At 44.1% G+C, this 16,555-nt stretch overlaps 1 protein-coding gene across 3 annotated transcripts in view; it reads right to left on the reverse strand.

Moving 5' to 3' along the window:
* ENPP2 (ectonucleotide pyrophosphatase/phosphodiesterase 2) overlaps positions 1-16,555 on the reverse strand; it is a 141,988-nt gene that overhangs the window by 58,288 nt on the left and 67,145 nt on the right. For all 3 annotated transcript variants that reach the window (XM_019528101.1, XM_019528100.1, XM_019528102.1), the window contains exons 3-8: positions 10,761-10,916; positions 7,569-7,694; positions 5,018-5,078; positions 3,521-3,618; positions 2,644-2,723; positions 1,526-1,645 (exon numbers count right to left, since the gene is read on the reverse strand). In XM_019528101.1, coding sequence (XP_019383646.1) covers positions 1,526-1,645; positions 2,644-2,723; positions 3,521-3,618; positions 5,018-5,078; positions 7,569-7,694; positions 10,761-10,916 — 641 coding nt within the window. The remainder of the gene's footprint in view (positions 1-1,525; positions 1,646-2,643; positions 2,724-3,520; positions 3,619-5,017; positions 5,079-7,568; positions 7,695-10,760; positions 10,917-16,555) is intronic.

The raw sequence follows: 16,555 nt of genomic DNA on the forward strand, positions 1-16,555 counted from the left end.
TACCATTGCCTAGGATTAGGGATCTACTCAATTTACAATGTCATGAAAATTGCAAAATAGGGCATTGTCCATGAAATCGGGCAATGTCTGCAAAATCCATGAAACAGGCAGAAAAAAAAAAACTTACTAAAAATAAAATGCTGGCTCCTCAGTGGGAGCCAGCAGTCCTCAAGGCTGCTGCAGCCCCACTAGCACAAGGTGAGCAGTCAAGATGGAAGCCACCCTTGCCACTGATTGGCTGAGTGAGCTGCCTGTTATGTAGCCCCAGCCCCCTCCACCAATCAGCAATGAGGGGTGCCCCTTGCCACTGACTGGCTGAGAGGACTGCCTGACATGCAGCCCTAGTCTGTTCCACCCATCAGTGATAAGAGACATGCCAGACAGCTCGCAGGCAATCCACAGCAAAGGGCGGGGGGGACCATAGGATGGACAGCCCTCTCAACAAAGCAGTAGTGAAGGATGAGGCCAGAGGAGACCCTCAGCCAGTTAGAGGCATGGGGGAGGGCCCACTGCAATAAGCCCATGAAAATGGCAGGCAGCCCTGCAATCTGCCCGTAAAATCGGCCACCTGCTTCCTCCATGTTGGTAGGTCCCTGCCTATGACCCTTTGTTTACAGTCTTCAACTGCTTTTATTCTGTATGAGAGCGCAGAGGCTCAGAGACTTGTGCGAAGAGCTTTCTCTGCTGAGCCCAACAGGTGATGCATTATCTGTAGTGATATCTCTGGATTGGGAATGGGGAGGGGGTGGGGAGGGAAGGGGTACAGTCTCCAAAGTCAAATAGTTGGAAAGGTTTTTTCAAAGGGAGCCCATGGAAATGAGTTACCCTAATACCCTTATTGAGTTACCCTAATACCCTTATTGAGTTTCCATGCAAAATAATCTCCTTGCATTTCTGAATTCCTCAGTCTTACCGCTGAAGAAAACTTCCTACTCACCTAGAATGATAGGCCAAGTGGAAATTTCAATATCAGATGCTTTTTCTCTAATAGATATGCCTCTAGTTGAAACACAGCTATTGTGCCTGCAGCTGCAATTAATTCACAGTAGATGTAAAGCCTGCATCACACCAAAGATGAGGCACAGTGATTACATTAGTCTCTCCTGGCACTAAAAATATCTGAAAATCTCATGCCCCACATCTTGAGTATTAATCTTCTATGTCAAACACAGGAATAGCAGAAGTACTAAAACCTTTGCAATGCATGAAGGACAGGGACACACTAAATCATGAAGGTGAAAATATATTGAGTTCAGTTGTACTGCCTAAAATGAGATTTTCCTAACTACATCTAGTTTGTACTTATCAGCAAGAACACCATTGCATAATCAATGGCCTTATTATTCTGAAAAACCAGAGCCAACTGAAAAGCTACATTAAAATGACAGAAACAGGGCCAGACGTCAGGAGATTAGGTACAAATTGTTCACAGATGTATTTTTATTATCATTATTATTATTGGCTGTATTCCAAGGAACAGGGAGGGGGATGGGGGTAGGGGGGAAAAAAAAGTCTGAAGACTTACTGGTTGACCTCCCCACCATCTGTGATTGAATTTCTCTCGCCCTCGAAGATTGAAGCTGGCATCAAACACAGGGTCATACATTGAATTGCCAACGATTCCGTGTGATTCAGGATAGAGTCCCTTTGTGCAAAAGTAGATTAATTAGTGAACCTCTAACACACACAAACCCAGGTCTGCAGAGTTAGCCACAAATACCACTAAGTTTTTTTTAAAATGGAAAACTGCGTAACCCTCTAACTGCACCCAAATTAGAGATTTTGGTTTTAAGATAAGCACCTTTAGAATTGCAGTTATTCATTAGAGCAGCAGGAGATGATTCATCTGCCTACCCTGATCTTCTGTTAAAAATAAATGCTTCAGCATATTTTTATATTTAAATATGCAAATATGTAAAAAGGAGCAGTGTGTGTGTGTGTGTGTGTGTGTGTGTGTGTGTGTGTGTGTCTCTATCTATCTATCTATCTATCTATCTAAAACTTTCAGTTCATCTTCATCAAATCAGTTCATGGTTAAAGTAAGTAATCCTATGATGATACAAATAATTCCAAGCATTTTCATCACGCTTAATAAGAGTAAATGAATCCTAGCCATCTGTACAAGATGAGTAAATCTTATCCTCAATATAAAAATGGAGAAACTGAGGCAGGTCAGGTAAGTGACTTGTATCCAAAGCCACAATCAGAGCTAATGTCAAAATTGCCATTAGAATGGCAGGGTTCCTGCTTTGTAGATGCATAGGTCAGATGCTCATCTAGTATAAATTTGTGTCACTCCACTGATTTCACTTGTAACAGATCAATCACTGAGGACCTCATCCTGTGACTTCAATTTTTTTCCACAACATCTCTGAGGTCTAATTAAACATAGGAGTATAAATGACTGCAGAAGTAGGCTGTAATACAGAGTGTAATAGCTCTAAAGCATTTATCTGAGAATCCCAAAGCATTTTAACTCTTCTTCTTCTGTATAAAGCCCTTGAAAAACTTTAATACCACAAAAGAAAATAGGAAGGGAATGGTCCTTTTTTTAATTTAAAAAAAATCTTTCCCTCCAAATAACCAAGTTTACAATGAAGCACAAAGTCCTTGTACATTCAAGAAACCCCCCTCAAAACTTACAGTGGCCAGAGTGTACAAGTTAGGGAAGGTTTTTGTAGGGTACACGGGTCTCATGTATGGAGAATGTGTTCCACAAGATCCTGAAATGCAGTAAGTGTTACAAATATTAGAATGCAGGATTATCATGCTCTGAGAAATAAGAAGATGTGTGCTTAATTAACAACTAAGAATCATTACATTTGAAAAGATTTTAATGTGCATATTGCTCTTCTGCTTAAGGGGAGTAATCATGAATGTCAAAGTACAAGTAGTAAATGAAGACATTTTAGCGCAAATTCCTTTCTTTATGGCAAAGATTACAAGAACTAACAATTTGGCTACAGCATTGTAAAAATTAGCTAGTTTTAAAAGAAATGTCTTTTTGGTTGGTACCCTCCAGAATTCCCTTCTTACTGTAAGTGTTCTCATATTAACAGTAAAATAACTCCAAAGTCAGACTTGTTTCAAGTGACGCACACACTGATTTAATATACCTGTAACTGAAATTCCAGAGTCACAGGGAAACTTTTACAGGACTTCCAGTAAGGCTGTAATAGCACATGCAGTTGCTATTACACATTCAAGATGAACTCAAGATTAATTTTATTTAATCTACAAAAAATAAACTCCGCCTACTCCATAAAGCATTCCCAGAGACAATGCACTTTTTCACTCTCATATTATTCTGTACTGTCGCTTACGTCCTAGCAATCATACCCCCATTTAAATTAACGGCATTTTTGCCTTTTGACTTTACTGGGAACACAATTAGGCCCCGCCCAGTTTGGCTCCACTCTTGCACAGAGTCATGTTGACTCAAAGTGCTATACAAACAATGAAAACAATATGAGCACAAGAAAGTATCCTTTGTTTTTTCTAACAAAACAGATGTACGTACTTAGTTTTTCAATATTGGGCATGACCTTACTCCCTTTCTTCATATATGATGCACGGAAACCATCAACAGAAAAGATGATCAAAGGTGGACGAATAAAACTAAAACAAAAGAGAGATTACATGAACAGAAAGGAGCGTTTTCAAACTGTTCTGCATTTCTGTGTACCCATTCAGTTAGGCTAATGACAGTGTAAAACACAGTGCAATTCTGGAACTGTTAACTCTTTATATTAACAGATCAGTTTCATGTAATTAGTAATGTTTATATTTCAGCAACATCAAAAACCCTGACATAGTCCTTTGTGCAAGGTACATGAAATACATAGAAAAAAAGGAATCCAGTCCACATATGAATTTTACTTACACACACACACACACACACACACACACACACACACACACACACACACACACACACTTCACTCTACAAAAAAAGAGCCATGGGATGACTTTGTCTACTTGCATAAAACAAAAGGCTACCTCTCTTTTGCTGAAATGAGAACCTGGTCAGGAGGTCCAGACCTTCTAAACCTCACGTAGCTACAGTAAGGCCTGCTTTTTCAAACCTGGGGCCAATTGTTAGGCATTCATTGTGTATCCATTCCCAGGCGACTAAGAAGCTGAAAACCCATAGCTTTAATTGAAGTCAGTAGAAACTGTGGATGTTCAGTACTCTAAATGTCTAAACCAGTGATTTTCAACCTTTTTTCATTTGCAGATCCCTAAATATTTTGAATGGAGGTGAGGACCCCTCTGGCAATTTCAAACAGATGTACAAACCCCTTTAAATTGTAAGTGTGGGTATTCCCATACTTTAATTGATCACAGTCATCTTTTGTGACTAGTCATCGCTCAGGTAGTCATCCCTTAGACATAATCTACAGACCCACCGGTTGAAAAATCACTGATCTAAACTAAGACTGAGGCCCTGGTTCAGAAAGGTACTTAAGTGTATGCTTAACTTCAAACTTGCAAGTAGTCCAATTGGCTTCAATGGGCCTATTCAATTCTTCAAGTTATTCACATGCTTAAATACCTTTCTGACTCAAGGCCAAAACTAGTCATGTTTTAGCACCTCCTCCCCCCTCTTTTAATATGAAGTGGTATCTAAGAACCTAGTGTTTAAAGAAAAAAGTTTGAGAATGGCTCACATAGGGCCAATGCTTATTAAAGCCAGTGGAAAGATTTCGACCAACTTGAGTGAACTTTGGTTCAGTTCCATACGTAGGTAGTTGAAGTGGGAAAGTTTATCAGCCTGTGGCCAGCAGACACTTAGTTCTTATACAGTGTTTTTCAGCCACAGAGCACAAAGAGCTTCAGTATCATTATCCTAATCTTACAAACAGGAAAAGGAGGCACCAGCAGGGAAGGGACTTTCCCAAGGCTGTCTACAAAGCAGCAGTAGAGTCAAAAATTGTCCCCATGCTTCATAACTCCAGATTAGCAGGCCAGTAGGCCACAGGGCACTTTAGTTGAAAATTACATGCAAGACACTTACCCTGCTGGGCATTCAGGAGCTTTTATGTCTTCACAGTCATCATCCACCCAATGGGTTTCTCCTACACAGAAAGGCATGTCATTCCTTTAAGTTGTTGATGAAACTACCAGGTTTACAAAGACCACCCGACCTCCACCCCAACCACACGCAAGAAGAAACAACAAGACCTAGTTGACAAGTTATCCCATGCTAATTTGGGTGAAGTTGGCTTTTTATGTCCATTGCATGTGTATAGAGCAAAATAAATTAGATAATTACACACTGTTATCAAAAATACAAACTTGGACCTGTACCACTTAAAATCTAAATAAACATATTTCATTTTGATGGCCTTAGTAGATAGCTGCATAAATCTCCCAGTGTTTTGAACCCTTCACAGTACAGAGCCACAAAGCAGCGGACACTATAAAAATGCAACCGTTAACAAACTCTTAGTTTCATAGCTTAGCAGGACCCGTTTGACTTATGCCGTGAGATTATTCTAATGTTAGTCACTGTCCTCTCTATGTTCTTTGCTGCTGCTTCTACCATGTCTGAATTGGACCTGGGATACGCTTTGTACTTTCAGAGGTCAGCAAAAAGCCAAAACACCACCCCCCGCCAGCTTGCTTTATGAGACTGCCATTATTCAAAAGGAACTGTAGTTCAATTTTAAAATTGCAGATGTTTCAGAATTCTTCTAGAACAGCGATTCTAACTGGCCATGAGAAGAGAGTAGGAGAGAAGCATGAACATCAACAAAAGATAGGAGTTACTTGTTCAAATATAACAAGATTTTTCAAAAGGCACATTTATTGCTAAAAGAAAAGATACTTGTAACCACTAATATGGAAAAAACTATTCTCATGTAAAGACATACTCCTGTAATGATGCCAGGGTCACTGAGAACAATTGTTCCTGCCTGGTTAAATAAAAACTACATATATTAAAGCTAGAGACAGTTTTAACTAATTCTTGATCTCTGTAAAGAAGGGCACCTCAAAAATCAGGAGCTAAAATCTAGATCTAGTATTTAACTATTTCTGTGGAATGAGGAAAAATGCAATCTACTAACACTTGCTGGAAGTGGCACAGTTAGTTTTTCCTCTCAACCACAAAAATCAGGACTGAGAGAGCAAAGCCTGCTCTGGTGAGAATCTGGACTTTGACCTGTTCTTACCTTTCGAACATATGTAGTTGAGTGGCAGAAAAGAAATGGGGAAGACGTTAATGATTCGAAAAACTTTTTTTTTTCCTGAAAGCAAATAGTTGAGAAGCCCAACCACCATTTGAGCTATGAGAGCGCATGAACTAGAGGGACCTACTCAGAAGGATGCATGTACTTATGCAATGCAGGTTTTATCCCACCAAGATCAAGATTATGGTGAAAAAGGAGCTTCTAATACAGTGATTCGCAATCAGAGTGCCATGGCACCCTGGGGTACTGTGAGATCCTTGTAAGTGTGCCATAGGGTATTGATCAATAGTAGCACTGTTAGGTGTGCAGACATGATTCACAAGATAAACCCAGAGGTTTCAAGTAGGAATCAATAGTGTCAAAAATATTCTGATATGTTATGGTCTTTCTGAGATCCTTACAACAGAAGAATTGCTCTATCATTTTTCTGTAGTGAAACAAGTGAAAGCTGAGAGCCTGCATTTTCTGAGGGGTGCCTGGACTCTAAAAAGGTTTACAACACTGCTCTGATGGCTGGCTCACCACCCCATGGAAAAAAATTGAAAGTTCCCATAAAAAGTCTCTGTAATTAAAAAACAACAAGAATGAAGAGAAACAACATAACTGCACAAACCCGCCCAGTGTAACTACATGTTCCTATTACCCTTTGCCTGCTACAACCTGATTTAAAACAAGATACAACTGGTGGAGGAAGCACTTCATGTGAAACTCCTTCTTTAAAAGAATAAAGATAAAAATATCCAAAGTTAGGCCTTGATCCCAGCTAAGCTCAACTGTACACCTGTACGGGCCTGTCCAAGCAAGGAGGGGGCCAAGCATGCTTTGTTCACACTCTCTCCACCCACCCACGTGCCACCTGTCCAGGGGCACGTTCCAGACCCAGAAGTTTACCGGTGAGGCTCTGCTGGGCCTGTCTTCCCACTGCCCACTTTCAGGCCTGCCAGAGACTGATGGCTCAAGGGCAGATGTGGTGAAACAAGCCAGAGCATCCTAACTGATGTATTTCCAGTTTGGGATGCAGCTGGGACTCAGGTGAGAGGGTCTGCTTGCCCCCATCCTTTATCAGGACTTGCCAGTGTAGCAGTGTATAGAAGTCCTTCAGCAAGTGGAACCCTCTTTTCTTCCAACCAGCCTGTCAGACATAGCTACCAGTTAATAAAAGCTATTCCTATAGTTGCCAGTGAATAAACAAAGTGTTTTCAGTGAACTGATGGCACCTGCCAACACTGGGTGCAGAAAATTAAACCTCCCCAGTTACTGGTCCCACCCTTGGAAAAAAGAAATGGGAGGCAGTCTCACACAGTGGCAAAAAGCATTACCCGCAAGGCTGACCTCTACCAGCTCAAGATAGACAAAAGAGATAGAAATATGTACCTTTGCATACAACTTGATAATTAGTACAACAGTCTCCTCTGGCCATGCAGTCTTCAGAGCAGTGACATGCATTATCTTCATTCCTTGCTTCTCCACAGCGATCTTTGGTACATTCCCAGCCTCGAGCTAAAATGATTACAGGGTAAATGAAAACATAACATAAGAGATTACAATCAAGCAAAAAAAAATTAGAAAGCTTTCACTCAATTGAGTATCCTAAACAAACTTAGCCTAAGCATTAAAGTTGGATCTGGAAGCCTACGCCCAGCTTAATGCTTTCAAGAACTTTGAAATAGATATATTGACTATAAACAACAAGACAACATGAGCCCGGAAATGGTAGGAAAGCTCGAGTACTTCCCCATTTCCAAGCAGCAAGCTTTATTAGTTTAAAGCAGTGATTTTCAGGCTTCCTGGTCACAGAACCCTTTCGTATCACTTCTTCTGCCACACAACTCCTACCCTACCCTAAAGACTAACGCAGAGCCAGGCAACTTGGCCCCACAATGGCAATGCATTGCCTCCCGGCCTGATCCGAAATTATCCCCAATCTCTTTGCAGAACTTTTCATGGAATCCCAAGGCTCCCTGGAACTCAGTTTGAAAACCACTGATTTAAACCATTTGTAGTTTAAGCCATTTTCCAAACTGAATACCACCAAGAACATCAATAAGGTATATTTATTTCACCCTCCTTCCCTCAGATACACTACAGGGCATGGGGCTGTGCCTGCCTGGCTCCTATAGCCAGGCAAAGCAGGTCTGCCTCTGCCACAATAAAGACTCCTGGTGGGTGGGAGGGAGGGAGACATCCTGGCACCCCCTCTAAATTAGCACCCAGAGTTGGTGACTGCTTGACCACTACTAGTTACACTACTGTTATAGCACACTCTTAAAGGCAAGGCTACACTCCCTGGGAGTTTCTCTGAGAAAGGCAGGTTATTGTCATGCACCCAACTCATCTCTACGGTGGTACTTCAGCAGGCGGCACACACATGGAAGGGACACATGGTGGCATGGTGCTGAAGTGGTGTAGATGTGCCCTAGTGGACTTAGCACAAACCTGGCCTTCCAGGGAAAGGTAGTACTCAGGTGGTTGTAAGACATCTTCTGTCTCTCCCAGTCCTGGACAAGCCTCAGGAAAACTTAAACCAGGGGTGTCAAACACGTGGCCTGTGGGCCATACCTGGCCCATGGGGACCTATGATTTGGTCCATAGGCTGAACCCGGCGCTACAGGCACTGCACACAGCATAAGGGGTTAGTCTGGGGCACGCATTTCATGCAGCACGCCACTGGATTGGCTCTCCATGCTGTCTCCTGCATGCACAGGTGGCCTGGAGCCTAATTCAGACTGGCCCTGGAATCAATACACAGGGTCCATCCGGCAGAGCCTCTCTCTTCACACAGCACAAGCCTTGGTGTGGGGCTGGTGCATGTTGCAGGCAGCACATGCAGTTGGGCCACTGCACACACTGAACTCAGCACTGAGTGCTGCATGTGGCACCCTGCTCGACTGATCCTGCATGCTGGCTCCCTGCATGTGTGCTCTTGATCCGATCTGCAGAGCAACCCAACAACCCCCATGCAGCCCGGAGCCAGATGAGTTTGTCAGCCCTGACTGACACAATCCTGAAGGGCTACTGAAGATATGGCTGCACATGGCAGAACCAACACCTGCAAACAGGCCCACAGAGGCAATCCCAAGATTATTTTCCACACTTCCTGTCTTAGAAGAAACCTAAAAATCCTCCCCCAGCTGGATATGGAACTTTAAGGGTCCCTTTAAATACTTGATACCTAACATAAAGAAACCAAAGTAGGGTTTGCAACTTATCTATCATTCTCTCTCTACCTCTCCTCCTAATGCCTGGAATTTTGTTTATACACATATCATAAAAGGGTAATATACTGTTATATACTCTGGTGATGGCACTAGTTAGCATAATGAACACTTCTAAGTGTTTGATAGATAAGTATGCATATAAGTATATATTTAACATCTGAGACGGGAAGTGGAGGGACTCATTTTCCACAGGACTAGCATCTTCCAAATTCCAACCTGCTGAAAGCACTCAGTACCTCACAGCGCTGATTTACCAAAACCACACCATGCCTGCCTAAATTTCAGACCTTCCTGGCTACGAGTACCAGGCTCAGTTGAATAGACCAAATCAACTCAAGCTTTCCTAGTGAAATTATATGTTATTATTTATAGATGTCTGACGTGAGAAGTTTGCTGTGCAGAAATACTGTTTTTCAATCAAAAATGAATATATTGGGGGAAAAATAACCTGTGCTACAAATGAAGCTATTTTTTGTTCTTGTTGTTTTACCTATGCACAAGCCTTTCTTCTGCCTTCTCAGTAAATGTGATTCTTTGTCAGAGATGAAAGCAATAAAAGTTCAAGGCTGTGGAGTGGGGAGGCTGGGCATCTGTCAGTTCTCACTATTTCCTATGAGTTTTTGGTACATGTGAAATAACTGAAATTCATGTATAATATCTTAGGACACAGGATGGCCAAACCTATGGCCCATGGGCCAGATACATCCAGGAAAAAAAACCCCATATACGACATTCTTGCCCCTTGGTGTGCAGTTGATTGAACTGTAAAGGTTTCATTAGTGTGTTGTACATGCACCAACATCTGGAAATAGGTGCTAGGAATAACAGCAAACAGCTCAGCCCATCACTTGTCATTTATTCCTTTGAGAATCTGTGCATGACTTACAGCTTCTGTGGGACTTAAGAAATACATTGGTCTTGCATGGACCTTCTGCACAGCCATGAGAATGAACATTAATTGCAAGACTAACCACTAAACCACTGTCCTCTGCTTATCACTTATTTCCTATTCTAATTGAAGGGAAAACTAGTACCTCAGCATGTATAGCTGACAGTTTTCAAAAGGGGGATCACAACAATAGTGAGATCTATTTTTCAGGTGAGGCCTAACATACAAGTATGCTGCCTTTATTTGCCCTTGAAGCTAAGCCAGAGCCAAAAGTGACTAGGAAAGAAAGGTTCATTTTCCCACTGGTCCTTGTAAGGAACTGTGGACCACACATTGCGATGCGCTAAATGTGCTCCGAGAAGAAAAGAATACAGCAGGTCCTCACAGTGGTCCTTAGTTTTTCACCAGATAAATGCAGAGGGGAGGGGGGATGGGTGCCAGGGAGAAGAGCCATCATACCTGTCTTTAAACACAGTTCATCAAAGTCATAACAGCAACTGTTGTAGCTCTTGCACAGGTTGTCACAACGGCAGCCAGGGGGCTCAGCCTCTTGAAGTTCAAAGCATCTGTTTTTGCAGGACCCAGAAGTACTGATCCAGGGGGAATCTGACAGGACTGCATGGAACAAGAAACAGGGCAACATCTGTCAAACCATCAACGACCGCTAAGTGATTGCTCAAAGCAGTGCTAGTTTGATTAATGAAACTTCAGTCACCTTGTTACAGGAAGGGGAGAGGAAGGGAAAGGAGTAGGTTAAACACTCAGGTTGTTTGCAGAAGCCAAAGTCTAATCAACTAAAAAAAGGCTGCTCTTTTAGAAAAAAATGGGGGCAAGCGGCATATGGTGTTAATGTCCTGCGGAGAAATGCACCTGGCTTTCAGTCTAAGAATCAAGACATCATTAGCAGAATGTACTGAAGTCTCGGAGGCTCACTTATAGGAGCTTCAAAGACTCCCCCAAAAGTAGCCCCTTGTATTTAGAAACCAGGTGATGTTTTCATGCTCAACTGGGCAGTTATCGTGAAAAGAAACTGCAGTTAGTGACATCCAGAATGAGTTGGTTTGCTATACTCCAAGCATGGAACAAAATTAAGATGTTTGACACACTGGGTTAGGGACAACGCAGCTGTTTTGTGGGCTTCTGTAGAGTATTAAAATACAAAAATTAAACTTTTTTTTTTTTTTTAGGATAATAACGTGGTTGGCCTCAAACAGGCAGTTATTTCTAGCAGGGGAAACTTTTGAGAAAAAGTATAGTTCCTGGGGAGCAGCACAGGCAGGCAGCCTGCAAGTGTCCCCTCTCCCATACTCTGTGCTGATTGATCTGGGGATGGTGTGGGGAACTGGCTGCTGCACTCCTCCCTGTCTCAGGAGACTAGAGTAGGGAGGCGAAGCTCCCCTGCAGCTTCCCAGATCAGAAACCCCCATTACCGTGAAGCTGCAGGTGTAGGATTTCAAGGTACCTTGTGGAGGAAGATTCTTCCCACCTACATCCCTGCATGTGGAGCTGCAGTGCTGGCTTTGAAGTGCTCTGTGAAGAGAAACTCCCAGCCATGCAAACATTTTAAAGCTGGTGCCTGCAGCTCCTCCAAAAGTTGGGGGAAGAGCAGGACAAAGCCCCCAGCCTGTTCCCCAGACCAGGCAATCCCTAGTCTGGGGAGAGGTGGGGATCATTACCTGCTGCTCTCTTTGCCTCTCAGACTAGTCTGTGAAGGGAGGGGAGGGAAGGAAGTATCAATGTAAAGCTCTCAGCCCTGGGCAGTCACTGCTGCTCCCCTCCACCCCCGGACCAGACCATGAAGGGAGCATACAAGTGTTAGTTTCTCTCCCAAGAATGCTCTCACAGGGGAAATCATCCAGGCTGACACCTGGAAGATTTTCTTCTAGAAACGGTTCATTTCCCCTGGGAGAAATTGATGAAATGCTCATATGCATGTCTTTTCTACCAGGAGTACATTGTTTCTCTCAATAGAAATATAATGCCTGAACATGGCCAGTATCTTACACATCTGATTCAAAGTCCAAACTTCCCAGTAAATTGTAGGCTGTCAATACTCAAGCTATTAAAATAGCAAGTGTTAGATTTCAATACTTAGATTTCAAATTACCAGATGGGGGGAAAGTGTGCTAAGTGAGATTTGATTGAGGATGCTGTTTACTACTCTATTGCATTAAACACATTAAAGTGGGCAAAGAATGAGATATAAATTCATATTCATCTTCAAAAACAGTTTGAAATTTTTGCAGCATCTCCTGAATTTTCTAATACCTATATGAATTCATTCTAAGGAAATAAATAAAGCTGGCTTGGTGCTGAAGTTTTTTCTACAGCAGACTATTTGTTTTGATATAAGATTCACTCACATACTAATTTTTAAACAAATCTGATGCCTCACAGACTTTTGAAAAAATAAATGTTATGGATAAAAAACCATATTTTTGCTGCTGTTCTAGATAGTAAAAAGTTTAACTGCAAGCTTAATTGAACAATCTCCAGAAGACATCATTATAACCTCAAGTTGCAGCAAGGGAAGTTTAGGTTAGATAGGAAAAACTCTCAGTAGGACGGTAGTAAAGTACGGGCACAGACCCAGAGAGGTTGTGGAATCTCCATTCTTGGGGGGCAGAGTGGGGGGAGGGGGTTAAGACCTGGCTAGACAAAGCCTTGGCTGGGATAATCTAGTTAGGTGTGGTTGTGCTTGGCTGGGATGATTTAGTTGGGGATGGTCGAGAAGGGGGTTGGACTAGATTAGTGGTCACCAACCTGGCGCTTGCAATCAGCCAGTTGATCCCTGAGCCTCTTTAGGGCAATCCTGGGCTGGGGAGACAGATGGGCACATGCACATGGGCACACCCACCACCCCCAGCCCCAGTCCCAGTCCCTGTGGGGGAGAGAAGGGGTGGAGGCCAGGTCAAGGCCCCCGTGGTGAGGGACTGACCTGTGGCTCAGCCAGGAGCAGGGGAAGGTAAGTCAGGCTCCAGCCCCATTGGGAGGACTGGAACCCCAGGGGGGCACCTCCAGGGGTACGGTGGGCTCCCTCCCCATCTCTGCAGGGGTGGAGGCAAAGGTTGCAGAGGCAGCTGCTGCTGCACCTCAAGCCCCACTGCAGCTGTGCATGTGTGACACCTGTGCTGCCTCTGCAGGCTTCCTGCTATACCTGGAGCACAGCAGGGAGGGGACATGAGCCCCCAAGGGATCTGCCGGGCTGTGCCCGCAGCAGGAGCTCCCCCCCTCCATGCGCCCCTGAATGGCAGAGTGCTCCAGACCCAGCCACGCCAGGGCCCAACCCCAAATTCCTTTTGCTGCCAGGCGGGCACGGCTCAGCCCAGTGGTGGCAGAGAAGTGGGGTCAAGCCTCGGCCCAGCCTGGTCTAGGACTCTCCGCCACCCAGGTGCATGGGAGGACGAGGACTTCTGCTGCTGGGCACAGCCTGGTGGAGGCCTTGGGGGCCCATGTCCCCTCCCCCCCGTGCTCCGGGCACAGCGAGCAGCCCGCAGCAGCAGCCACTTTATCCCAGAGCACAGCGGAGCGGAGCACAGGCCTCTGGAGCACAGGTTGGGGGACCGAGGCTGCACCCAGAGGTAGGAGCCCCCACAACTGGGTGGTGGAGAATCTCAGACCAGGCCAAAAACCAAGAACAGTGGATGTGCTGCTGCCAGGACCACAAACCTGGTTTCTCTCCTTCCCGGAGGAGCTCCTGTCTGCATGGGTGCATTTTTGGTGCAAAACCTCAGTACTAACCATAGGTGCTGCAGGGGTTACCTGTTTCATGCAATCCAGACTCCAGCTCCTAGTGCTCTCTTGAACACTGTTTAAGAGCCCTGCCTAATTTAGCCTTAACTATAGGGGTCAGTTGACCTGGGCATATAGCTGGGCCTTTCATCTTCCATGTGATCTTACCAGCATTAACAAGCACTGGAGGGAGTTCTCACTGCTCCTTTAAGAGTAACAGTTTATGTACTGGGGCACAGATCCTCAGGTGGGTCCCTCAGCCATTATATCCACTCAGGTCATATTACTTCTCTCACTCCAACAACCTATCCCCATATTGTGGTCACAAAATCTTTCACTAATTTTGGACAGACCTATATTAAAGTTAACACGGAGAGAATAAAATATACTGGCATGTTATATACTGTTATTTCTCCATTTTCTTTCAGCTGAGCCTCACCCCCTTGCCCACCCTTTACTTCCAAAAAGTGATCTTCACCATAAAAAAGGTTGACCACTGGACTAGATGATCTCCTGAGGTCCCTGCCAACCCTAATTTTCTATGATTCTATCCCAAGGCTACTAACTGGAGCGTCCCGAAACGAAGCTGGATGGGTAGTTTAGAGTATTTAGGATGAGCTGTTTGATAAAAGCAGCATGGGAAGGCTAGCATGTTTAGGTGTCATAGTTATAGTAGTGGCAAGATGCAGGCACGTGATCAGAGTTAAGGGAAACAGTAGATGGTTTCATTGCTTTGCTTTTGAGGCTTGGTGGTTTTGTGGTGGGGGTTTGGTCAAATAGGTAAAGCTTGTTGCATTTTTTTATTTAGTAAAGTTTTATGTATATTAGTACCTAATGGAAAAAACCATAGGAGCATTCCTATGAAAAGGCACTCCCAGAACATCAGTTGATGGACATGCTAAATTTGAGAATTATAGTCACTTAGAATGTCATGGAGCTAAACATAAGCTAGCAACATGCATAACAGAGGCAAGGATTATTGTGGGTGAGATCTTTTATTGGACCTTCCCCCTCACATTTCCTGGACCATCATGGCTACATCACTCCATCATTACCACAACATATATGTGGTACCATTACTATAACATATATGAGCTAGCAACATGTTATCCAGTTACTGGAATCATCTTGTTTGACAATGTCCAAAAAAACCCAAAGCAATGTTCTTTGCTTTACATTCATTTACTCTCCCAATCCTGATTACAACAGGAAATTAATTTTGAAAACTCTCATTTTTACCAAAAATAACTCCTTGTGACTGATTAATCACTTCTGGTATCCTGAAAAATGAATGGTGTGAACCAACCTTTTTATTTCAAATTTCAACAGCTAGTTACTAAGCTTCTGAACTGTTCAATCCAAGCTGAGAATGACGCATTTAATTTCATACCTGCACAACAGGCATTCTTTGGCAGTGTGCAAGTCTTACAGTTAATTATGGTTTCCTGCTTTAATCACTTGGGTCTGATTTGCAGAAGTGCCAAGAATCACTCTCTCTCCTTAACTTCAGCAGGAGCACTTTATGCTTATAAAAATTAAGCCTATTTGTTTTGAGCCAGTACATGCTTGTCAGTCCAATTTTTCACCTTCAATGGGATACTGCAATCAGTTTGGATTTATTTGAAGTTTTATTTAAAAAAATACTATTTCACTAAATCTTTAATTCAACCATCTCACTTCATAATGAATATCTACTAGGCTGTGTGAAGCTTGGGTGGTGATTCGATTTGGAGGAGATTCGACCCGATTTGGTAGTTGAATCTCCGAATCTGAACTGAATCAGGGGACCAATAAAAAGGTCGAAGTTGATTCGAAGCTATCTGAAGAGCTTCGATGATTCGGATAGTCCCTGCCCGCCGCAGCAGGAACCTGGAACCGGATTCCATGCTGATAAGTAGGGGGTAGGGGGAGCAGGGGCTCAAGGACAGGGGAGGGCACCCCTGCCAAGCTCCAACCCCTGCCTGCTCCCCCAGGATGCCCAACCCCTGCCTGCTCCCGCCCCAGCCCCCATGGCTGCCCTGCCTGCCCCAGCTCCCAGCACTTGGGGAAAAAAAGCTCTCATTCACCAGGTGCTGTCAGGCGGGGGGTGATCCCTGCTTCTCCCCACTGCCCCATGGGGGGGGATCTGCCATGAGCCCCCTGACCCCCCCCATTTTCCTAGCCCTCCCACAGCTGCCCCGCCTGCCTGAGCTCTGGGTCTTTAAGGGAAAAAAAAACAACCCCCCCAGACTCAGCGGTGCTTGCAGCAGCCTCAGGGCTTCAGGGGGCTCATGGAAGAGCCCCCCTGCAGTGTGGGGCAGGGGGGATCGCCTCCCATCCAACAGAAACTGGTGATTCCATTTTATTTTTTCTTAAAGGGATGGAGCTCACATGGGCAGGGCAGCCATGGGGGGGCAGAGGGAGTGGGGGGGGGTCAGAGGGCTCATGGCAGAGCTCCCCATGCAGCGTGGGGCAGTGGGGGGGCAGCAGGGATCACTCCTCCCACCTGGCAGCACCTGGTGAGTCGGGACTTTATTTTCCAA

This window comes from Gavialis gangeticus, unplaced genomic scaffold (genome assembly GCF_001723915.1).
Source record: "Gavialis gangeticus isolate Ggan-Ray unplaced genomic scaffold, GavGan_comp1, whole genome shotgun sequence".
Lineage (NCBI taxonomy): Eukaryota > Metazoa > Chordata > Crocodylia > Gavialidae > Gavialis > Gavialis gangeticus.